General features: G+C 34.1%; 2 protein-coding genes across 4 annotated transcripts in view; one reads left to right on the top strand and one right to left on the bottom strand.

The window, feature by feature from the left end:
• Positions 1–5,968: 5,968 nt before the first annotated feature.
• Positions 5,969–14,352, bottom strand: tmem130 (transmembrane protein 130). The gene is given in 8 exon segments (NM_001110034.1): positions 5,969–6,229; positions 7,690–7,796; positions 12,867–13,069; positions 13,441–13,525; positions 13,625–13,767; positions 13,844–14,015; positions 14,092–14,183; positions 14,306–14,352. Coding segments are annotated over 8 exon segments (957 nt in total). The 5' UTR covers positions 14,314–14,352; the 3' UTR covers positions 5,969–6,082.
• Positions 14,353–17,142: 2,790 nt separating this feature from the next.
• The window catches only part of baiap2l1a (BAR/IMD domain containing adaptor protein 2 like 1a), a 47,425-nt gene continuing 43,619 nt past the window's right edge, over positions 17,143–20,948 (top strand). For 2 of the 3 annotated variants that reach the window (XR_012387499.1, XM_009306593.5), the window contains exons 1-3: positions 17,143–17,360; positions 19,366–19,441; positions 19,604–19,690. Coding sequence is in view for 2 of the 3 variants with exons in the window: in XM_009306593.5 (XP_009304868.1) it covers positions 17,310–17,360; positions 19,366–19,441; positions 19,604–19,690 (214 nt within the window). In the remaining variant the exon portion in view is untranslated. 3 annotated transcript variants of the gene reach the window in all.

The raw sequence follows: 20,948 nt of genomic DNA, 5'->3' as shown, positions 1-20,948 counted from the left end.
ATTGTTCAAGCTACCTCACAGAAGTGCTCTGTTTGTTGTTCAATGTTGAAATAAGAAACATCCTGGATCTGTTTTTTCGCTCTTCTATTCTTTTTTTTTATATATATATTATGGAACTATCGGATCAGGTTTCAGTATCGGCAAATGCTTAAAATCAAATGACTGGAGGGCAAAAAATCCTGATCGGGACATCCCTACTTTTATTAAATATGTGGTAATTTGGCTGAAGTCAGGTTTAAAATTCTATTTTTAGTTTTGACATATTTGAGCCAAGGGATCGAAGGGACTTTCTAAAGTTCATAGAATGCAAACTTGACCTAGGCATAGCTGAATAAGAAGAGTTCTGCAGACTGAAAGGATACATCGTGAGCCTCAAACATCGTTCTTTCTTGTTCTCATGTAAATTGAATTGGTGTAAAATAATTCTACTGAAAAAAAAAACATTTAAAACAAAACAGACTGTGACGATTTACAGGATCATTAAAATACATTGCAAATTTTATACTTCCATGGCAACATGTCTGGTTTTATAAGCCATTGCGAGCCATTGAGTTTATAGCAGCTTATCAATGATGTACTGAACTGAATGCTCTTTCCAGAACGATGCGATCTTACACACCTGAGATCAACCTAGGTTGATTACACTACTTTCTAGAATTCACACTTAGCTCATGATTTATGCATAGCTTGTTTGGCATGCTGTCCCGGGAGAGAGCCCTGAGCCCCTTTCGCAGGGCTAAAACTCCCCCGCTGCTGAGGCTGAATTTCCTGACATTAGAAAAAAGATTTTGGCTTATTCTTTCTATAATAAAGAGCCTATTTGGACGGTGGGAGGAAACCGGGGAACCCGGGGGAAACCCACTCAGACACGGAGAGAACATGCAAACTTCGCACAGAAATACCAGATGGCACAGCGAGGACCCGACACCATTGATCTTCTTTCTGTGAGTCAACAGTGCTAGTCACTGCACCACCGTGCCACCCATTCTGGATAAAGGTGTAAGAAGGGGAGGAGGGGAGATTTCTTCAGATGAAGATAGTTGTAGAAAGGAAATGAGTATATATATATATATATATATATATATATATATATATATATATATATATATATATATATATATATATATATATATATACAGTTGAAGTCAGAATTATTAGCCCCCCTGAATTATTAGACCGCTTGTTTATTTTTCCCTAATTTCTGTTTAATGGAGAGAAGGTTTTTTTTAGCACATTTCTAAGCATAATATTTTTAATAACTCATCTCTAATAACTGATTTATTTTATCTTTGCCATAATGACTGTAAATAATATTTTACTAGATATTTTTCAAGACACTTCTATGCAGCTTAAAGTGACACTTAATGGCTTAACTAAGGTAATTTGGTTAACGAGGCAGGTTAGGGTAATTAGGCAAGTTATTGTATAACAATGGTTTGTTTTGTAAACTATCGAGAAAAAATATAGCTTAAAGAGGCTAATAATTTTGTCCCTAAAATGGTGTTTAAAAAATTAAAAACTGCTTTTATTCTAGCCAAAATAAAACAAATCAGATTTCTTTCAGAAGAATAAATATTATCAGACATACTGTGAAAATTTCCTTGCTCTGTTAAACATAATTTGGGAAATATTAAAAAAAGAAGAAAGAAATTTGAAGGGGGCTAATAATTCTGACTTCAACTATATATATATATATATATATATATATATATATATATATATATATATATATATATATATACATGTATAATTGTATTCATCAAAAAGCTACGACAACAAAATTGTTCGCGTTGTATTTACAGTGAAATGATAGGATATAGTCTGTGACTGTGAAGCTGCCACTCTTGCTTATGGCATGCCATTTTTTTAGATCGTAAAGCTATTATATTATCTTAAAATTATAAAAAAAAAACTAAAGGCTTTCAGAGAAAAGATGGATGGAAAACTACTCTATAGGCAATCAAGATTAGTATAAACTTTGGAGAACTTTACATATTTAGTTGAACATGTATATTGTGCATTTAGCGGTGTATGATTGAAATGAGGCAACAGACACATGTGAACTGATGAATATAAGTGCTCAGCACTAGCTGTAATTTTTAAATAACAGCAATAAACTAAATAAAAAACAGATGTAGCGAATTAGCTACAAGTGATTTGAAGATTCATTTGAACAGGGCTTCAAAAGAATCGACTCTTTAAATTCGAACAAACAAATCATCCAGTGACCGTTTGAATGATCAGTTGATTTCAAGTATGGCTATTGCGATTAAAAATAAAAACCCATCTATGTTTAAGCAGGGTAACAAAATCGAAATTTAACTCCTTCAGACCTGAATTATGTTCCAAATTTAAAAAAAAATGTAAAAGTATATTTTCACAGTTCTTGAGGCTCCCATTAATGAGATCAAATTATTTTAAAAAAATGTCATCACTCTTTAGGTGTATTTTTATTTTTTGTCCATTGTAGTGGACATGAGGTCAAAACAGTTGTACTTCCCCAACATTATACCATCATCATTACAAAGTAATGGTTCTACATCTGCGTCATGGTCATGATCTTCTCTGTCTTCTTGATCCTGACTTTTCTCTGCCTCAATCTCAATTTCTCCCTCTACCTCTGGTAACAGTGACTCATCTCTGTCTTGCCCTAAAATTGTTAGCAGAATGTAACGGTTTATGGATCTGTGTGTTCCTCCTGTATGTTATGTATCATGCCTTGTGTGTTGTCATGTGTGAGGGTGTGTGTTTTGTGTTGACAGCCTGCTAGGATCAGCTGATGTCATCAGCTGACTTATCATCCTCCAGCTGAACCTCATTTGGCTGGCTATAAAATTCCTCCTGTGGTATGTGCTGGTTATCAGTCCGTTGTTGTCCTTGTTTGTCCTTGTTCCTGACTGTTGTCTCCCAGTATCATCCGCTGTCTGTTTAATGTCATCGTTGTGGTCTGTGGCTCTCGTTTGTTTGAACTATCGTGTGTCCTCTGTTCATTAAAACACTCGCAATTGGATCCTCCTTGTCTTGATTCGTGACACAGAAACTGCCCCTTACAAAACAACATAAATGTTTTATATTCTAATTCATATTGATAGAATATTATAAAACCATATATGTAGATATATGGTATAGCAGCATTCAGTTTATTGAGGAATTAAAAATTTGGTGAAATGCTCCGTAAGTGAAAAAAAACATGGGATGCCATGTGATGTCCATTATAATGGACACAGGGTCTGAAGGGGTGTAAGACCAAACCAAGTGAACCTAAAATAATTAATTTAACTCTTCTATGGTCTCGTTAGGGTTACATTTAGTTTACACCAGTTCAGTGGTAATCTGGAAGAGTTACTTGCGTTCCTTTTTTGATGTGAAGAACTTGCTCTGTTTAGCTAGTGGTTAGCTGGTGGTCAGTTCTTTGCCCTCGCGAGGCTTGGAGTGGGGTGGAGTCGGTCGTTTCAAGTTTTGAAGTGGCAAAACTACTGATTTTACGATGCACTAAACTTAACTAGACTCTCGACGGAAAAGAAGGAAAGGTATCAGAGATAGGAATGTCTGAGTTGTGCAGTTAAACCATTTTGTCAGGGTCCATGAATACTCCCTGCAGTTCTCTGGGTGTTCTACCGGGGTTCTCCTGGATTCTATTTATGGGTTCACTCTAGTCTGAGCAGTGGCCTTAGATCACAAGCTTTTATAAGGATGGTTTTGTACCCACCGTCCAGGTTGTAGTGATTTGCATAGGCATTCTGGGTGTAAACTGATGCAGAAATGTAAAGTTTAATGTTTCTTAAAATGTTAATATGTTGCACACATATTAACATGAATGTAAACAATCGTTCAGTACACCAAATTAGCTTTGCAGGGACATCAAGCATGAACCATCTATGATCTTGTTTCGCTGTGGTAGTTTAACATTGATTGCAGAAGTATTAAAACCATAATATTAATACATGGGCAACAGACTTGTTGCAAAATACATGATTACACATAAAGAGAGAATAAAAGTTTACATTAAAAGTATGAGACTCAAGCGTATAGCGTGTAGAATTTTTGACCAGGTCTCTGTGAGTCCATTTCGAAATGCATTACTTTCATATTGTAAATACCTTGGAGTCATATTACAAACTGACTATCCAGTCTTTTCCTGGGTAAGAGAGGTCGATGGTGTATTATTTGTTGAATAAAGCAAAATAATTATGTGTCTGAATGGCCATATTCGTTACACAGAAATAAACTAAATAAAACTCACTTGTTTATGCGGAGGTTGATAATGATTACTTTTTGTGCTTTCAAATACACTAAACTCAAAATTTCACAAAAATACTTCTCTGTCAGCCCCTTTTGCTAAGTATAAGTTAGCCAATATATTTTATCCACAACACATGACTCTCTCCTAGCTAAAAAAAACCTCTCCACCACTTCAGTTGAAAATATTGTCATTTAACAAGGAATGTATTCAGTTTGTGTAAATATCATTCGACAACTGAAGTATGACTAATTTGCACATGTGTATTTCAGAGTACATCACGCTGTGCGTGAATGTAAGGCACTAACATGTGCTGCTGAAACATCAGAGCAGAGCTCATTAATATTCACGATCCTTCCAAATATGGTCAAAAACAACCATTTTACATTCGGGGCAACTCCCAGGGTTGGAAATGGACCAGCAAAACTGGAGATTTGTTTACACTTACCTAAACCTAAGTCTAGATGTTACAAAAGATTTTAACATATTGTATCAATGCATTCTATGGCACATTTTTCACAGAAGAAAAAAATTCAGCTTTTTCCACAATATTTTTAGAATATAATGTTGTATAATCAGGCAAATCACATTGTAAAAAATATCTTAAATTCACAGTAAATTACTGGCTAATAATTGCATTACTTTCACAGTAAAATACTGTATGTAAATTTACAGCAAATTACCATGAGTACACAGTAATTTACTGTAATTTTGTTACATTAAATTACTGTGAAATTACAGCCAAATAGTTAAACTTCACAGTAGATAAGTCCATTACTGTGATTTCACAGCATAACCTTGTAGAAGTTAACTATTTTACTGTGAAGCAGGCTTTCCACGGATATTCATTCTGATATTTACCCTGACTTCGAAGTCATTTTGGGTGTTTAACAGTGTTTGGCTTTATAAATCATTTACTTTTGTTCCAGTTTATTATGTTTTTAGCTAAGGGCAAAGTTATGTTCATTAAAATGTATTAACATTCCCATGTTAACCTTAGAAAACTAAATAAAGGTGGAGTGCACCCAATTTAAATTTACATAGCAAAATTTACCAAATTCAATTTACTATGACATTCATGTCGTTTCAAAACAGGATGATTTTATCTTTTAAAGTTATTTTTGAAGATGTAACCAAATTGTTTTTGGAGCTGCAATAACATTATGTTATTTCTAAATATCCAAAAAGTGCCAACACTGGCATTAAAGTTCATTTGTGTTAATATCTATGCTAAATGAAATCAAAAGAGTTTGACTTCCTATAAATAACATGCAAAAGATATAGCCCTTTTTACAGTAATCTGCTGTAACCATGCAACCTGCCATAATTTCACAATAAAACTTTGAATACAACACATTACTGTGAAACTTTACTGTGAAAAATTACAGTAACATGTTGTAAAATTCTGGACATTTTTTACAGTGTACATCCTGTAACTACCTACCAAATACTAAATACAACTGTTTGGTGTATGTAAGTACTGCTGAAATGGAGATGTATGGCTCAGACAAAAAAACACATAAAAGTGCTTTTTGGATGTTTTCTGTATTCATTAGACAATTAAAAAAAAAAAACCCAAAATCTAAAAACAATTCTCACATTAGCAAATGCAGCCTGCATGAATCAAACCCTGAAACCTTTTCAAATGTAAACAAAAAGAGCAGAAGGAGCATGAATGTGTTCATATTGACAGAGTGACTCAGATGAGCTAAGTGAAAAGCTTTTAGAGGTTCTATTTTGTGTTTATTCACAATGCTTGTTTGTGTCAAATATAAAAAGTTAGACCATACAGCAAAATAATGCAATGAAAGATCTGTTTTAATGAATACATCTTGTGTGAGACTAACAGGATTCTGGGTTGTAGGAAGGCCCTTGCTGATAAAGCAGAAGCTGGGTTTCATTTGTCTTAGATGCAGAAGAATTGCTCTGCAAAGGGACGGTGGCATCCTTTGCACGCAGTTCGATGTCTGTGAAGGAGACATAATCTCCCTGAAGGCAAACAAAAATAAGACAAATTGAGACATGTTACATTTGTAATATTTAAATATGTTTATAAAATATGTGTTTTTCAAATAGTTTTCAAGTGATGTTTAAGAGGGAGATTATTTTCAGATTAACATTAGTTTTTAATTACTAATTTATAATTCATTTAATTTAATTGTAATTTCTTTTGTATTTGCCATAATGATGTAGATATTATTTAACTAGTTAATTTGCGAGATCATTGTTTATAGTGCAATTTAAAGGCTTAACTAGGTTAGTTAATTGAAGTTAATTTAGCAAGTTATTGAACAACAGTGGTTTATTAGCTAATCGGAAAAAAAAGATGTTCGTTTCATCAGCCAAACTAAAAGAAATTATATATATATATATATATATATATATATATATATATATATATATATATATATATATATATATATATATATATATATATATATATACTTTCCGTTAAACAGAAATTGAAAAAAAAATAAACAGGGAGGGGCAATAATTCAGGGGGGCTAAAATATATATATATTACTGTGGAAAAAAATCATTGCTTTGTTAAACATCATTTGGGAAACATTAGAAAAATAACTACATTTTAGGAAGGCTAGTTTTGTCTTTGTCTTGTAAACTATATAAGTAAACTTAATCTAAAAAAGTAAACTACTGGGAAAAAACGCCATTGACATAAAATCAATTTAATGCATCCAAGCTGAATAATATTTTAATATATATATTAATTATTTAAACAGCAAGTAGAATGTTACAAATCTCCGTGTTTCAGATAAATGCTGATCTTTTTCATGTTTCTCAAATAATTCAAAAATATAAATGGAATCCTAAAAGAAATTACTGATTTGATTTCTGAAGGATTGTTTGACACTGAAAACTGGCGTAAACACAGCTGAAAATTTAGTTAACTGTAACTGTAAACTTTAAAACTAGTGTGTAGGCTATGCGTAAATACATTCACAAAGTCATTTACTGAAGATTTCAAATTAAAAAAATAAATAAACAAAAAGAAAGATAAAAAATAAACTACTACAGGTACATAAAAATGTGCTTTTATTTTTTTAATACCTTAAAGCTTTACAGCTCACCCCAAAATAAACATTTCCTCATAATTTACAAGCCCTCAAAGTGTTCTAACTGTCTATGAATTTCTAGTTTCAAAAACATCCAACGGAGGTTGATGGCTGTTGCTTTCCAGCATTCTTCACGATATCTTCTATTGTGTTCAAGAGAAAAAGAAGCTCAAACATGTTTGGAACAATTGGAGGGAGAGCAAATGATGACAAGAGTTTTCATTTTTTTAGTGAACCGTTTAAACACTTTCTAGAGTATGTCAGCCTCTAGTGGACAAATCCAAATATTACAATATTATCCAGAAATGCCCTTCACAATCATGTTACAGACGTTATTCTCGGTTATTTGTGTTTTTCCTGATCTGAATAACTCACCTTACACATGAGAGACCGCTGGCGTGGACGACACACGGTCACAAAGATAAATATGAGGGTCGCAACAATCACTGCAGCGCAGGGCAATAGGAAGAAGAGACTTACATCTGAGGGAAAACAATGGATACACATTTTCACGTGACACAAACACACAAACACAAATGCAAGTGGGAAATAGTACTGGGGGACGGATTCACAGCCTAATTCTTGTCCAATAGCATGTGGTTTATTTATTTTATGTTATTTTATGCAAATATCTAGAAGTTAATATTTTGTTACTTAAATAAACACAATATTTCCAGTTCTATGCTTGTGTTCACAGTAACACAATAAATTCTTTTTAACGATGAAACTATGCTGTAATATCTTTTTAATGCCACTTCTACTCATTTTAAATTATTAGTATTTACTCTAAAGAGATAGTTCACTCAAAATTTTTTTATTCTGTCATCATTTATATCATTTGTCTCATAGCTGTTTGAGTACACAAAGGCAGATACTTTGACAAATGTTGGGAGCCATTGACATCCATAGTTAAAAAACAAACATATGAAGGTTAACTCATACACATTTACAACTTTTTTTGCTTTTAAAATTTAAAATATCTTTTCAAGAAAAAGTTTAAAACCACTTGGGGTCAGTAATAGAGAGTACATTTTCATTTTATTTAACTATTTCTTAAGTCTACCAGTACTTGTTGTTTATAGCTTTTCTTCACAGCTTTTTACCACTACTTAATCTGTGCTTATTTATTCTGGTACCAATTCATGATATGGCAGTACCTATTAAATATACACTAATTATGCATTATCAGTATTCATAAGATAGCAGTACTTATAATTAGATACTAATATTAATTCAATAAATACTTCTTATTTATTTATTTTACATTCTTATACATACACTCCAAAACCGAACAGTGAAAGTCACAAAATGAAATAAGTTAGTTAAACTTATAATTTTTTAAAAAGTTACTTCAATCAATGAAAAAGTAATGGTAACTCCTAAGCTGATTATATTAAGCAGAACACTAATCAAATGAGTTATGAATTAATTCATTTGTGTGTGTGTGTGTGTGTGTGTGTGTGTGTGTGTGTGTGTGTGTGTGTGTGTGTGTGTTAACTTAAATGCTAAAAGGAATACCAAACCATTTGAAAAGCTTTGTAGTTGTTTGGACCTAATTTGTTTAAGTTAAATGAACTAACAAGGATTTGATAACTGAACTTAAAATGTTTAAGTTACAAATTCTTTTAAAAGTTTGATGATATCAACACATATGTGCATGTGATACAATATATAAGTTTGCAGTATACTCAAACCATTTTGTTTCAAAACTTAAATGCTTTGCCGCAAATGGTTTCCTCAAACAGTTTAAGTTAACTTATCGGGTTTAACAGTGTATTCTAAACAAACGGAGAAGACATGTAATAATATTAATATAATGTTACTGTAGTATTTATAATTATTATATTTTTAGTATTGTTAACATTTCACTCTTAGTTTATATAAATAAAATATTTGGGGGGAAAGTAGAGCCCTAAAAAACAATATTGTGGAAAAGTAGAGTTCTTGAAGATTGAGAATAACTGGCTTAGAATGCACTAATTCATATGTAACACCTCATTTGAATCTCTTAACAAGTTATTAAACATTTCTGAAGAGCTGCAAGTCATGTTGTACCGTTGAGTAATTCAGTGCTGAGGCTGAATGAATCATCAATGAACAAAAATTGCCTGAAGGTATCTCAAACGTCATGTTGTGCTGCTTCAAATGTCACAGTATTCTGACAGACACAGCAGTGTTAAACGTCTATCCTTATTCACACAGCTAATCTTTCAGTGCAATAAATGGGATAGTTTACTCAAAAATTCTGTCATCACCATTATATTTGATAGAGTGCTCATATGCAATTGTTCTGCAAATAAAGGTATAGCTCACACAAAATATTTTTTTTAATACGTTATCATTTACTCATCCACCACATGTTTTAAACATGTTTGGGGTTTTTTTTCTGTTGAATTCAGTGGAAGAAATACTGAAGAATGTTACAGCCATTAGCTACACAGTTAAGGATTTTTGTAAATTACACAGTATTTTACTGTAATATGAACTGTATTTTACTGTTTGACATTTATGCAGTATGCTAGTGTTTTTTAAAGATGTATTGTGAAAAGTTGTGTGTATTTTTTCATAATGGAAATGCCAAGATGTGCAAGAGCAGAGAAATGCCAAGAACAGATACTTTACATTTCGTAAAAACGTCAGTGGTGTAAAGAAACAAGTTACAAATACTCCAATTACTGTAATTGAGTAGTTTTTCTCAGAAATTATAATTTGCTAAGTAGATTTAAAGATGTGTACTTTTACTTTCCTTTGAGTACATTTCTAGAAATGTATTGGTACTTTTACTTCACTTTCCTTCAACCTGCAGTCACTACTTTATTATTTCTTGTTTATGGGGATTAGAAAAATCAGTCCTGTGAGTCCAAACAGATCGCATACAGAAGGTAAATAACATCATAATGAACTACCTCAAGACATGGGCGATTTATAATTGTTTAAAAGCATTGAAAGTGTCCATAAAGATGTCCAAAATCTTTACACACATTGACCCAGAGACTGTTTAGATGCATGTCACTGATGAGAAGATGACAGATGTTTTGCTGTATGATGACCGAAATGGCCTTAAACACCAGGCAGGCAGAAGATGTCAACATGATTAGATCGAGATTGTACCCCAATGTCGTGGTGACGTTGCATTTTGTTTGGAAATGAAAATTGGACTGACATCACAACTCAACGTCATTAACGTCCAACCTAAAATCAACCAAATATCAATGTCTAATGATGTTACAGCTTGATGTTGTGTGGAAGTTACCACCATGACGCCTATCAGATGTTTGATTTTGGTTGCCATACCTTATGAATAAATGTCTGTATTTGACGTTAATATGACGATAGTGTAAGACGTAGGCTTGACGTTGGATTTTGGTCGATTTCTAACACAACCTAAAATTAATCAAATATCAGCGTCATTTGATGTCTTTAACGGAATTTCAAAATAACATCCTTAGACGTTGGCTATTGAATTTAGGTCACCGGACATCACAACCTTAATCTAACCCAATATTAACGTCTTACGACAATGTGTGCCTGCTAGCTGGGCAATAACTAAATGCCCTACAGAATATTACGTTTACACACATCCACTAATTACATGTTAACGCATCAGCTTTTTACAGCGTAATACTCACCACTCACTACTCATGAGAACCTTTGAAAAGTCTACTTTTTACTCATACTTTGAGGAATATTTACAATTACAACAGATACTTTTACTCTACTTGCACTACATTTTTAGGCAAGTAATAGTACTTTTGATTTGTCAGTCTTCTTTCCACCACTGAAAAAGGGGCATAATAAGTCCTATTTAATAGAGAGAGAGAAAAAACAGTGGCTTGACCACATTTCACAATATCTGAAATGTTGTTTTGGTCATTCTTAAACCCCTCAGCCAAAGTCCACCATCAACGGGTTCAGTCTAATTCACATCTTTGTATGGAACCATAGCTATTGACCTTTAACATTCACTTGTTTTGTGTTCAACAGAAGAAAGAAATTTGAGATTAGAACCAGCGGAGGTTGATAAAATGGTGAGCATACTGTTTTTGGGTGAACTATTTTTTGAAAAAGTCACAAAGGTGAGTAACTCATGACAGAATTTGGTCCCTCTTTATATTAAGTGTCCTTAACTACTATGTACTTGCATCAAAAATAATTACAATGTACTTACTGTGTTTATAATGTATTTGAGAACACTTGTGGTGCTTTTGAGTTGGGATAGAGGTTGGGTTATGGACAGGTTTGGTTTCATGGGTAGGTTTAAGGGTGGGTTAAGGTGTAAGGGATGGTCAACAGTGTATGTACAAATGTAATTACAAAAGTTAACTACAGATGTAATTACATACATGTATGTAACCAAGCATAAGTACACAGTAAATACATGTATTTAAACAATAAGTACATTGTAACAAAATATTAATTCCTTTGTAAGTACATATTAGTTAAGGCCACTTAATATAAAATGGGACCCAGAATTTTCTTTTTATTCCACAAAATGTTTCAGTTGTCCCACAAAATTATATATTATTTTATTTACAGGAACCCCCCCTGTCTCTTTTATTCATTCATTTTCCTTTGGCTTAGTCCCTTTAATTGTCAGGGGTTGCCACAGCAGAATGAACCGCATGAATGAACTTATCAAGCATATGTTTTACACAGCGGATGCCCTTTCAGCTGCAACCCAGTACCAGGTAACATCCATAAACACTCATTCACACTCGTACACTACAGCCAATTTAGTTTATTCAATTCACCTGTACCGCATGTCCTTGGACATTGGAGTGTGTGTGGAAGTTTCCCAGAGATGGGTTGCAGCTGGAAGGGCATCCGCTATGTAAAACATATGCTGGATAAGTTGGTGGTTCATGCCCCAGTGGCGACCCCAGATTAATAAAGGGACTAATCTGGAAAGAATATGAATGAATGAATTCACCTATAGCGCATGTGTTTGGACTGTAGGGGAAACCAGAGCACCCGGAGGAAACCCACACAAACACAGGTAGGTATCACTGCAGCCCTGAGACCTCCAAGTGGGAGGAATTACATCGAGAGTAGATTGGGTGACCTCCAAGTGGGAGGGACTTAAACCTTGGGCTTAGGTGATGTAGGTGGAGCAGATATTAATAAAACACATCAGGTTACTGTGAGGTTGGGTTTAGGGTTGGGGTAGGTGTAGATGTTAATAAAACACAACAGGTTACTGTGAGTTTGGGTTAAGGGTTGAGGTGTAGACATTCATAAAGCATAATATTGGACTCTGTGTCATGTACATTAAACAAATAAAAACTCCAGATTTGTACAGGCCACTTGGAGCTCAAGTCCCACCCACTTGGAGCTGGCTCCGACATCCGCTTATACCCTTCTCTACGAACACAGGGAGAACATGCAAACTCCACACAGAACAGCTAACTGACCCAGTCAGGACTTAAACTAGCAACCTTCTTGCTGTGAGGCGACAGTGCTAACCACTGAGCCATCGTGTCACCCAGTGTCTCTTTTAATTTATAAAATAAAACTTGTTGTATATACAGTATGTATAAAAGTATTATACTTACGACCGCTTTGCACATAGATGCTGTAGAATGTCTGGAGGCTGCTGATGTTATTTTTCACACTCAGGTCTAAGCAGTGCGTTCCTACAGATGTGAAAGTGTAGTTCAGACAGAAAGTGTTTTCATAGATCTGGACTAAACTGCAGGAAGCTGGATTGGGTGTGTGGCAATCAGGCAAAACTCTCCAGCACAGCCAAACCGGAGGGCTATAGACGTCACATGCAATAGAGAAAAAACAATGATCAAAGTCTGATGACTTTTTATTTAATCAAAAGTTACACAATGAACAATTCCCTCTACAATAACTTACTGGCAGTAGTTCGCCAGTAACTTACTGTAAATCAATTACAGCAAAAATACTATATTTACATTTAAATTACCATTTATCTTGCTGTATGTGTATTAACAGTATTGTATATCTTAACGGTAAAAAATACTATAATGTTCACAATACATATATAAAATACAGTAACATACTGCATAAATGTCCAAATGTAAAATACAGTTCACATTACAGTAAAATACTGTGTAATTTACAGTGTAGGACTAAATATATATGTTTGGAAATATGCTTTACCTTCCTCCAACCTCAAAGGACAGTCTGCTGTTTTGGTCGACGTTATAAATCACAGGTCCTATCAGATCAACGTATCTAATAGCATCTATAAAACAACATAATCTTTGACTTGTTAGCATCACTGGTACTATAAAAAGGGTCAAATATAAACACTGATAATAAGTGATTCAGAATCTGCACTCACCTAATACAGTCAGATCTACCGAGTACAGGCCTGTCATCCTGGAATGCTGAGGTGCATCTGTTTCAATGCTCAGTTTTAACGTGTAGTTCCCTGGTAAGGCGTAGTAAAACTTCACAAAAGGCTCTGGGCCTTTATGCACTTCCCTAAAAACAATGACAGCTGTAAATAACATCATTTTTAGAGATACGAGAAAATTAAATGTATTGAAATAAGAATTACCCATTGCCCAAATCCCATGTGTATGTAAAAGAGACAGAGCGCAGGATATGCCTCGGGTCATAGAGTTCAAATGAAACCACTGTTTTAGTGTAAGATGCCAGATTCCCTGTTTTGCGCAAGTATGTTGAATTCCCTTCCATCTGATGGAAAATAAGCTTTCCTTTGACATTTCCTTTGGTAAAACACATTTAATCATCAGAATCTTCACCAGTGAAAACAAAGCCAAAACCTTAAAAGGAGCAGCTTACCAGATAACTGATGATGAGGGGATTCTTCTGGTATCCCAAAGGCAAGAGAGGAAATCAGTGAGAGAAAGGTGTGAACCAGAACACTCCGGATCCTGGTGGAAATCGGTTTGTAACTTCATACATAAACATTTAACGCAAAATCTGAAGACTACATGATTAGTCATCATAGAAAAACAAGTATACATCTATATTCAGAGCAATATTTGATATTTACCAGTCCATGTGGACTCTTCAGCACAGATCTCCAAATAAACAGCTTGTGACTCGAGTGTGACTGAGTGAGCATTTTAAGTCTTTCATGTTGTTTGGTAAAGGCTTGAAATCATGTTCACGTGTTGAAACCTTATGCTCATATGAATAATGATATGTGTTGTGCTGTCACGGCAAATATAATTCATGCAGAGATGTGACTAATTCACAAACCCATTTCGCTAAAGGCTTCTGAATGGCTTTCCAAGAGGACATGCAAGAAATGGCTACATTAAATCCCAGACTGTTAAATAATCTACTTATATATCAAGATCTGTTTGGCCTAGTGATGCGCTTCACAATACTTTATCTTGGCTCAAATATGGCAATGAGTTGACTTTTTCTGGTTGCAAGAACTCAGTCTACATATACCATAGCAATCAATGTATGGCCCTATTCTGAATCCCCAAGGTTGTTGGAATGTTGGAGTTCTAAAGGTTGCACTTTTTATTCTTAACAAATATATATTTATATAAGGAAAGTAGTTATGTACTGTATATATACAAAAGAAAGTATTGATTGTTGTCCTATACTCCGAATTTGAGTTCTGCATCTAACACAATGGAACACACTGAAGTAAAAGCAGACACCACAAACACACTCAGCCTATTACTATTGGGGATAGGACCCCCTGGTCATATTCAATTCACATATGACTGTATATGCCTCTGCCAGCTTTATGTAAAATCAGGTCTAGGAGTCTTGGACAGTGCTGATGGTAATGCAATACAAGTAACAAATAAAGTAACACATTACTTTTTAAAAATAAAGTGAAATCTGAGTTACTTTTAAAAAATGTAATGTGAGTTACTTTTTAGTTTAGTTAGGTCACTTTTAAAAAATAAATCTCAGAATCAAAATGAATGTAGTCATGTTAAGTCCGGCATACAATGAGAATGCTGGAACAGACAGAAATGAAGACAGCAGAGCCTTAGATGTTTGGGATGGAAATATTCCAATAGTTTTGAACACATGGAAAAAAAGGAAAGGAGGATTATTTGAATGGACAGTGGTTGTACTTTTTAATAAAACAAAAAGTACAAAAGTCGCAACCACATTGCTTTAAATTTTCATTAATCTGTTATTGGCATGTATAGCTCTGGGGCCAAGATGTTCTCAGAAGATAACATTATCCTATATTACATTTATTATGTGTGCTTTAAAGGTTGTACAGTGCATTGTTAATATAGAGCTCCTCTATTTAAAAAAAAAAAAAGAAAAGAAGAAGAAGAAAAAAAAAACCTGCAAGTTTTGGAAGTATATTAAACCAAATGCAGAAAAAGTAACACAGAAGTCAAAAGTAATGTAACACATTACTTACCATAAAAAGTAACTAAGCAACCCAGCAATATATCTCTGGCCCAGTTCTGGTCCACATAATGAGCTTTTTCTTGGCCCACATGCTGCAGTAAATTACGGTGCATGACTGGACCAAGTCTAGCTTCCAGACAAGGGCCAAACATGGACCATATCTTGGCCAAGTCTGAAGCGGCCTGATTAGAATTTTTTTTCTTTATTTGAAAATAATAAAAATGTTTTTAAATGTGGGTCAAGATAGGCCAAACTTACATGGCCTACATATAATTTTTTTAACATCAGGGCCAAATAATACTTTTCACGTCTGGCCTAAATATTCTATGCCACCTTAAAGATGGTGCCAACTCTGTCAAACCAAGGTCATGTTTGGCCCACATGCTGTATGCCAATGCCGGATAAGTGCCTGCTGTGCCAGATTTATGCCAAATCAGGGCCAGAATTCTTTGCTACCAGGGAAGGCAACTAGTTTTTTGGGGGGGAGTAACTCATATTGTAATGCATTACTTTCTAAAGTAACTTTCCCCAACACTGGTCTTGGGTATGTAATATGGACGGGTTAGTATAGTAGCAAACAACTTTTAAAACAGCAAGCAGAACTACCTTATCTCTCAGTGACTCTGTAGAACAACACACACGGCCACAAAGTGGCGCTGTAAAAGTTGAAATGTCCTCAGATTCTGTTAACACATTCTGATACAGTATGAATTTGATATACATCTTCGATCCACACATAACTCTCACAACATCATGGTTGTTTTGCACAAAATCAGCTAAAATGACTCAAATATGGATATTGCTAGTGAAAGAGAAATTTTGAGCTAAAACAAATTGGTTAGTTAAAACACAATTTGACGGACTGCTTATTACAACCATATTTTACCTTAAGATTAGTAAAATATAACTGTATAAACTGACTTAGGCCTATATGTCACTTATTTGGAAATTGGATTTGCATTTATTCAATATTCAGTAATACTGAAATGTTTCTTAATACTGATATGATTTAATATAAAATGTTATTTTCAATATTTAAAGCATTCCAGCATGTCATAAAGATTTATTTATTTTTATAAAAGATTTATTTAAAGCGATACCATATTTTTTATTTGATTTTCTTTTTTTAAATCTGTACCGCATGAAGTTATTTATTTGGGCAATTAATAAAATACTATTTTTTTAGTGCGAGCGCATTGATATTCAACCCAGTATTTTTTCATATAGTTTGTAATGTTTATGTATTATTTGGATTGTATTTTTACTGAAATTGATATTTATAAATTTATAAAAAATTATAAATAATTATATTTTAATAAATATAATCAGGCTACAATAGCCAAATTCTACAAAGAAAGTAGCAATATTGAGAAAAAAATCATACCGAAGAAAAAAAACACCTTTTGTTTGTAGTCTTGTAGTTCAGCTCTGACGTCACGGATCCCACCTTTCCACGTGTGGCATGAGGTCGCGCGGAAAGGTTTCATCCTCTCCTGCATCAGTGCAGTGTCGTGTTTTCTCGGGAGCGCATGAGCGCTCTGTTCTGTGCCGCTTAACAAGCCTTAACAGGTGGGACAAAACGCAGCTTTTAGGATCTGAACGTGGAAAGTTGAAACAAACAAATTGTCACCAAGGACGTTTGAGGAATACCTGCTAAAATGTCTCGAGCCTCGGAGGACGTGAACAAACTCACCGAGAGCACATACAAGGTAAAGTCGCTTTAAACTGCGTGATGTGTTATTTTACAACGTTCACCTGTTAGTTTGCCAGCATCACACATAGCTGTGTTCGTTTGTTTGTTGGTTGGTTTTTAAATAACAAAGTGTTGTTTTACTCTTAACATTTTTTTCATTTAAGGTACGTGTAAGTTGAGCAATAGATGCATGAGTGCATTTTAAAGTGTTTCAGTTGGGTTTCTGGGTAGAGTTAAGAAACCTGTTTGTGCTGGACTGTTTCTGTTATTGCATACCTGACTCTTCATTGTTTTACCAAGGGTGTGTTCTTGGGAATTAGAAGTGGAACTGCCCAGAATTGCATTACAGAAGGGCATTTCAATAGAGCAATGGCCCTTAACTTCAGGAGGACTTTGATCTTGTTGGCAGTATAATCACAATTATAAGTCAATGTTTAAACCAAGATATTTTTAGATGAAGTAGTTATTTTTAGAAAGTGATTTATGTGTTCTATTTTATTGCATATACAATAAAATGTGATTCACCTAGAGTGGAAAATCCCCTAAAACTAGGCATGGGATGATAACCGTTTTCAAGGTATACCGTGATTTAGAAAAGTCAAGGTTTTAAAACTGACAAATTTTTACTATACTGTTCCTAAGGTATATATGTAAGATTTAATATATTTTTTTTTTTTAGTACAACAGTATCTCTCGCAGAAAAGATATGAAATGATGGCGTTTTTTTATCGTAAAGAAATCTGTTTTTGAAACAAATGAAGACAGCTGAAGTCAATGATTTATTTTCATTACTCGGCCTGACACGTTTACTGTTCCAAAATGCTTAAAATGTTTCACAAAATGAATTCTATTGTGTTCAAAGGGGGGAAAAGTCTTTGTTTTTTTACCCAGATATTTAAAAATAATATATTTTAGAGCAGTAATCACAATACTGCGAAACCGTCAGAATCTTATACTGGCCCATATACCAAAAATAAAATACTCTAATCATTTGTTTGACTATTGACGGTTGATTTGTTCCAAAGTTGTCAGGTGTCTTCAAGTGGTAGTTCACCCAAAAAAAATATAGTTCACCCTCACCTTAAGTCCTCAGTTCATCTTCAGAACACAAATTAAGATATTTTAGAACAAAACTGAGAGCTCCCTCATCCTCCATAGACTGCAAAGTTTTTTGACTCAAGATCCAGAAAAATCATCTAGCAGTGTCTTTGCTTTGGTGTCAATATAGGGTGCATCTTCACAAGAGTGCCGTGGGCATCTGGGTATTCGGAGTATTAGTGCACAGTGCTCATGAAAGCCCTATACTGACACTGAGAAGAAGCTGTTAATAAAGTCATCATTTTTGTTTCATAGATGCACAAATGTATAGCTTCTTAATCTTCCGGTTGAACCACTCAAGAACATGGACTGTGTTAATGATTTATATGGTAATTTTCTGGACTTTGAATGGGTCAGAAACATTGCTGTCTACTGAGGATAAGAGAGCTCTCAGATTTCATCCCAAAAAAAGTCTTTGTTTGTGTTCCAAGGATAAACGAAGGTCTTGGGGGCTTGAAACTAGACAAGTAATTATTAGATCCATCATTTTTTTGAATGAACTATCCCTTTAAAAATGTTTAACTGCTTTTATCCAGACAACAAAAGTCCATCAGGCCTGTGGAATTGCAAACTTATAAAAACATTGAACTTATTGCACCAAGCCACCAACATAAAAATATTTCCAAATGCAGTCATGTTAAAGGAACAGTTAAAATGCTGTCATTGTTTACTCTTCATCAAGTTTTGAATAATATAGGCAACCAAACTATTGCTAGTTACCATAGACAATTTGTTTTTCTTGATTAAGTGAGATTAAAGTTTTTATGTCTTACTTAGAGTTAGAAAAATGATGACAGTTTTTATTTTCAGTTCATATTTCTTTAATCAGAGTCATTTTGACATTCCTTCAGTTTTATTCAGTAGCCATATAAGATGTTTTCCATATAACTTTAAAATATGAGCCTTGTTTCCTGTTCTTCCAGAATGTGATGGAACAGTTCAACCCAGGACTGCGGAATCTGGTTAACCTGGGGAAGAACTATGAGAAATCAGTTGCAGGTAATCACATCACTTCATTTACATGAAGCAATGCACCATCTCCCCTTTTTTGCATGAAAGGTTTTCCAAATTCTGACCAAAGCCAATGTTTCTTTCAAAATTGCTGAAAAGTGTCCAGCATGGCTTCCTGTTAATCAATATGACTTATTCACTCTCTTTCAGCAATGACCTTTGCCGGAAAGGCTTATTTTGATGCACTCTCAAAAATAGGGGAAAGTGCTGCTGTTTCGCCGGTTTCTAGGGAGCTGGGTAAGTATTACTTTAATAACTTGGTACCATCACTCAGAGGTCTTATTCGCTGATATGGATGTGCTGTATGCGTAGATCGTCTTAACATGTCATAGTAGATGATTCACTGTTGTCAACGCGTCTTGGAATATCTTGTTTCAGTTATTTCCTCATTTTATCAAAAATCTGATCTACGTTTGCGTCTGCTTTAAACCCCAGACAGGTTTGGTTCTTGTTGACTTTTTGTGATTCAGCATCAGTTTGATTCATATCATTTGGAAATAATGACAGAGCTTTACTGTGATTTGTAAACTGTCATCTGTTTCATAGCAACGTTTCAAATTCCCCATCGCAGGTTTGGCTTTGTTTGTGCAAATTACAAACATTAATATCTTAGTCTTCACATTAAGCTTTTAATTTGCTCAAAAATGATGCAAACAATTCCTGGTAAAAATACATTTTTGCTTAGTGTAAATGGGTTTTTGCTAGTAAGGGTGTAACTGTAAACAAAAATGACCGTTTTCATGCATACCTTGTTTTGGAGTCACAGTTCAGTGTGTTTTCAGTACTAACTGGGTGATAAAAGCAGGGGCGTTGCTAGGGTCGAAAGGGATAAGGGGCTTAGCCCCAAAGAAACTAAAGATTTGTAGTTTCTGTTTGTTTTTTGAAAATAAAAATTTCTGCATGTTATCAAATCTGAAAATATGATTTATTTTATAGACCAAGTTGTTATCCAATGTGATACAAAGCTACACACATGTTTATTTGGACAGAGTGATTAACTGAGGTGTAGTGTTGTCAAGATACTGGAATTTCTAAATTCAATAACTCGCAAAATATTGATATTTAATGGGCTTTTTTCAAAAACAATTGTATCAAAAATAGTACAAAAAATAAAGATTTAAATGCTAGAAATGTGTTTACTTCAAATTTCTTTAGGAGGGAGATTTTTAGTTTTCCTCAAAATAGGTTGATGTGGGCATTGTAGCACTTTGAATGCATGTAATGCCTGTTTCATTCACACTTGAGCAGAAATTCCATATATGCCTCACAAAAGTTGTAGAATATTCCAGGAAAACCCTAATATTATGGATGAAGGAATCCAGCTATTGCTGGAGTTGAATGAAAATAAGATCTAAATAAACATAAAAAAGGCTTAAACTGATCATTTACACGACTGTGACAATAAATGTAGATGAAGTCAGAATTATTTGCCCCCCTTTTAATTTTTTTTCCTATTTTAAATATTTTCAAAATGTTGTTTAACAGAGCAAGGACA

Source organism: Danio rerio, chromosome 12, assembly GCF_049306965.1.
Source record: "Danio rerio strain Tuebingen ecotype United States chromosome 12, GRCz12tu, whole genome shotgun sequence".
NCBI classification, from domain to species: domain Eukaryota; kingdom Metazoa; phylum Chordata; class Actinopteri; order Cypriniformes; family Danionidae; genus Danio; species Danio rerio.
This window is presented reverse-complemented; position numbering and strand designations above follow the sequence as displayed.